Genomic DNA, 5,044 nt, shown 5'->3' with positions numbered 1-5,044 from the left:
AACGTGAGAGAGAATGAGAATAGAGGAATTGGTTCAAGATTTGGAGATTGAGCTCAAACTCAAGGAGGTGCTAAGAATTGTTGTTAATTGAAGAAGATTTGTAGAGCCTCAACCTTAATTTTTGTAAATTGAAGCCTCTAGGTAAGAGACTAAGCTCTTCATTGAGTAATAGAGTTAGATTCAACAAGATAATTAGTGAACTAAGTGAATTCATAGAGGAATTGTACTAGAATTGGGCCATACCATGCATGCATGTACATTTTCTCACAAATTGAGCATGACTTCAAGGATTTCTTGCATGCATGTGTTCATCTCACTTACATTTTGAGGATTCATCTTGTTTTCCATTCAATTGCCAAGTTGGGTCATGGTTTAAAGAAGTTTGATTCAAGAAAACTTCATGTGTTTTGTGTTCACAAAGTATTCTTGAGCTCATGTTGAATTTTGCATAATTGACAAGCCATTAGGCCATGATTTCTTGCAATAATCTTTAATTCATGTTATTTTATGAGTTTTCTTGTATTTCCTCAAGTTTTGGCCTAGAGAGATGAGATTTGATGCTTCAAAAGTTAAATTTGAGCTTGGTGATCAAATCTGGAAATTCCAAAAACTTGATCCACGCTCGAGCGAGGAACTTCACGCTCAAGCGTGCACTCTGAGTACATGCACTTCCGCTCGAGCATCGAGGGTTACGCTTGAGCGTGAAATGCATATACCCAGAAGTTCATGTGTTTTGCAGTCCGCTCGAGCGAGGGAATTCACGCTCAAGAGAGGGTCTGAGCCTCACACTCGAGCGGAGGTTGAGCGTCTGTCCAACGTGAAAAACATGCAGCCAGTACTTTTTCAAAAGTTTACAGTCCACTCGAGCGGGGAATGTCACGCTCGAGCGGAGCTTCATTGTCTGTATGTCCGCTCGAGCGAGGAAATCCACGCTCGAGCGCGGACCTTATTTTCAGCAAGTTTTGAAAAATGTTTTCCAATTCATTTTTGCATCCTCATTCCATTCTAGGCATTCCTAGGCCATGTTAAAAACTCCATAATGAGAATTAAAGGCTAGAAACGCACTAAGAACAAACGAAATAAGTTATGTACAATTCAAACGTGTGTTTCAGGTGTGTATCTGTTATGTGTCATGTAGGTCACGTGCCATGTACCGTTTGACTAGTCTGCTCCGTCTGTCTGCCTCAAAGCCAACTGTGAGTAATAACTTAGTAAAGCTATGTTCAACTTTACTTACTTTTTGTATGATGAATTAAGATCTATTTTCTGAAATGCTATGTTCTGTACAATGAATGATTGTCCAATTTCTGACATGTATTTGTGGCATCCTTAGCATCATGTATCTGTTGGCTGTTATCCAGTATCGGAGGTGCCCGTTATGGGACTTATTATGTCTATCATCTGCTACCCGTACTGGAGGCTCCATCATGGGGCTCAGCATGTTTCTTCTCTGTTACCCGAATCCGAAGGTTCCTTTATGGAACTGGTTATTTATAACCCCTACATGTTCTGCATCTGCTCTGCATTTGTTCTGTTAGCGCTAATGGATGTACCACGTATGCTTTAGCATGACTTATGATTTCTGTATGTGATCTGGACAAGGTTATGAATTTGATACGAAACTGAATTATGATTTCTGAATCTGTACGGACTCATTCATTGAAACGCTTTACTCCGTTATTACTCACTGGGCTTCCGCTCACTGTTTATATTATGTATGTAGGTGAGCTGGCACGTGATCAGGGCCAGAGTTGACGGCCCACGCTTCAGTTTTGTCAGCCAACCTTTGCGCCTCCCGAGGAGGTTCCTGATGAAGTTTGGTTTTGTGGCTGTTTTTGTAACCTGTATTAGACTATGTTGTTGTTAAGTTGTGGGCAAGATTTTTGTCCTGAACGCCTAGGTGTGTTGTGTATATATATATATCATGTGTGTTGACTTCACCTGCACTTTGTAAAAATTTCAAGCTTTACTGTCTCATATATGTTATCATAGCTCATTGGACCTTGTCTATTTTGTATATTTGCTTCCGCAACCCCTATCTATTTGTTAATCTGTCATGAGGCCTTTGGTAATCCAAGGATTACTGGCCGGTTACGATACTAAACCTATAGGGGCGGGTTTAGGTCGTGATACTCTTGGAATCCCAAACCTGGTGATTATGTTCTTCTAGATGAAATTCCTTACATCCACATCTTTGATTTTGGCTAAGGGTTTTGCCTTTACCCATTTTGTGAAGTAATCAGTAACTACTAGTAAGAACTTTCTTTGTCCAGTCGCCTGGGGTAATTGCCCAACAAGATCCATGCTCCATTAGGCAAATGGCCAGGGGCTAGTTACTGGATTCAAATCTACAGCTGGCTGGTGTATCAAAGGTGCAAACCTTTGACACTTTTCACACTTCCTCACGTAGGCTTCAGCATCTTTCTGTATGTAGGGCCACCAATACCCGTAAGTTATGGCCCTTTGAGCAAGTAATCTGCTCTCAGCATGGCTTCCGTAAACACCTTCATGGATCTCATACAGAAAGTTCTTTACTTGGAATGGGTGAACACATCTCATAAGGGGCCTAGTAAAGGACCTTCTGTAGAGATGGCCTTCTGCTGTCAGGTTGAACCTGGCCGACTTCAATCTGGTCTTGTGCGTCTCTTTTCGGTCATCTGATAGCTTGCCATCCCTAAGAAACATCACTATTGCATCCATCCAGCTTGGACCCATCTCCACACACATTGTTTCGTATTCTGTGATCAGTAGTTCTACACTTGGGCCTGACAAGTAATTAACCATTATTGTCCTTGCCTCACCTGATTTCATTGCACGTGCCAGGTTGGCCAAGGTATCGGCATGACTATTGTCATCTCGGCTAACCTGCTGTAACCGGCAATCTTGGAATAGTGTGAGTAGCCTGACAACCTTTTTGACATAGGCTATCATCCTTTCATCTCGGGCTGCATACTTGCCCATTGCTTGATTCACAATAAGTTGGGAGTCACAGAAGACTACCACCTCATCGGCTTCCATTGTGGCTGCTAGCTTTAGTCCAGCAATTAGTGCCTCGTACTCCGCTTCGTTGTTTGAGGCCTTGAACCCAAAACCAATTAATTGCTTTATCATTCGCCCATCTGGCGATACCAAAATCACTCATGTCCTCGCTCCTTGACAGTTTAAACTTCCATCAACAAACAGGCAGAAGGAATCACCGATGTAGATGTCGCAGGGTTTTGGTTGTTTTGCTTTATTTTATTTTGCTGGCGTGGAGTCCTTTGGGCCTAATTGGGTTTCTTCTAGTTTTCCTGGACATCCTAAGCCGCGGCTCATCCGAGCCTAACGTGGGATGGCACCAAGGGTGAACTCGGCTACAAAGTTGGCCAAAACCTAGCCCTTGATTGCTGTTCTAGGCCTGAACTCCAAGTCATATTGGCCTAGCACCACTATCCATCTAGCTACTCTGCCTGTTAGATCTCCATGCTGCAACAGGGACTTCAAAAGATGCTCAATCAGCACCACAATCTTGTGGGCTTGGAAATAATGATCAATTTTTTGGAAGCCATCAGCAAGGCCAGTGTTAACTTTTCCAGGGGCTGGTACTTGGTTTTTGCAATTGCTAAGGTTTTACTCACATAGTATACTGTCTTTTGCCCTCCCTCCTCTTCTCAGATTACCACTGCACTTACTGCATGGTCTGAAACTACCAAGTATAGGAACAGTTCTTCTCTAGGTATTGGATTTGACAAAACTGGAGTTGTTGTCAGGTACCTTTTCAAGTCGGCCAAGTCGACTTCGCACTCTTCTGTCCACAAAAAATCTGTGGCCTTCTTCAATAAACTAAAAAATGGCTTACACTTATCTGAACTTCGGCTAATGAACCTGTTTAAGGTTGCTGTCTTGCCGGTCAAAATCTGAACCTGCTTAGCTGATGTCGAGCTTTTTAAGTCAAGAATGGTCTTGATTTGATCTGGGCTTGCCTCAATGCCCTTCTGGTGACTAAGTATCCCAAGAACTTACTAGACCCAACTTCAAATGCAAACTTCGAAGCATTGAGTCGGAGCCGATATGTTCTTAAGATGTCAAAGACTGTCTTCAAGTCGGCTAAATGGTTTCCAAGTTCTTTAGTCTTCACGTCCATGTCATCAATATAGACCTCTATTGTCCTGCCAATCAGATGTTTAAACATCTTGGTCACTAACCTTTGGTAGGTTGCTCCTGCATTCTTCAGCCCGAAAGGCATAACTTTGTAACAATAGAGCCTTTTCGGGTGATAAATGTTGTCTTCTCTTCATCTGGGGCATACATTGCTATCTGGTGGTAGCCTCTGTATGCTTCTAGGAAACTCATCCTCCTATGCCCTGAAGTGGCATCTACTAATTGATTAATCTTGGGCAGTGGGAAACTGTCCTTAAGGCAAGCCTTATTTAGGCTGGTAAAGTCCACGCAGACCCTTCACTTCCCATTTTTCTTTTTCACTACCACTGTGTTAGATAGCCAAGTAGGGTAGTTCACCTCTCTAATGGCCTAGGCTTCTAGCAGTTTATTTACTGCCTCCACATGTATCAATGTCGGCCTTCTTGTTTGCTGGATGATAGGTTTAGCCGACCTGTCCACATTGAGTCTGTGACAGGTGACCTTAGGGTCAATACCAGGCATCTCATAGGGTGTCCAAGCAAACACTTATATGTTTACTCGCAAAAAATTTTCTGACTCATTTTTCTCCTCTTCAGCTAGGCTTGTGCCAAGATGTAAGAATCGTTCCTTATCCCTTTTTGAACTAGAATCTCCTTCAAGGCTTCCTCACTCTTGTCGGCTGGGTTTTTGCCATCAAGGACCTCTCTGTCCTTGTCTTCAATCTCCACTATTTATGTTTCTCGTACATTGCAAGTGGACTTCATTGTTGCCATGGAGCAATTTTTTGCCTGTACCTGATCCCTTCTGACCTCCTCGATCCCATGCTTTGTTGGAAACCACAACAGCTGGTGCAGTGTTGAGGGAACAACCCTCATTACGTGCAACCACGGTCTTCCCAAAATAATATTGTAAGGAGAGGGGGTAT

The 5,044-nt window shown here is 42.8% G+C and overlaps 1 protein-coding gene across 1 annotated transcript; it reads right to left on the bottom strand.

Moving 5' to 3' along the window:
- Positions 1-1,937: 1,937 nt before the first annotated feature.
- Positions 1,938-3,111, bottom strand: LOC145802300 (uncharacterized). Its single transcript, XM_082894988.1, has 2 exons — positions 2,579-3,111; positions 1,938-1,941 (listed from the first exon to the last, which is right to left on the bottom strand). The coding sequence occupies exons 1-2, from the start codon at positions 3,109-3,111 to the stop codon at positions 1,938-1,940; spliced, it is 537 nt and encodes a 178-aa protein (XP_082751114.1).
- Between the last annotated feature and the right edge of the window lie 1,933 nt (positions 3,112-5,044).

This window comes from Camellia sinensis, chromosome 11 (assembly GCF_055761805.1).
Source record: "Camellia sinensis isolate YWXY chromosome 11, ASM5576180v1, whole genome shotgun sequence".
In the NCBI taxonomy this organism is placed as follows: domain Eukaryota; kingdom Viridiplantae; phylum Streptophyta; class Magnoliopsida; order Ericales; family Theaceae; genus Camellia; species Camellia sinensis.
The sequence above is the reverse complement of the archived record's forward strand: the minus strand, read 5'-3'. Positions and strand labels throughout refer to the sequence as shown.

Bases quoted from the DNA above. Each gene is read 5' to 3' on its own strand.
- LOC145802300 (XM_082894988.1), bottom strand. From the start codon at position 3,111: ATGATAAAGCAATTAATTGGTTTTGGGTTCAAGGCCTCAAACAACGAA.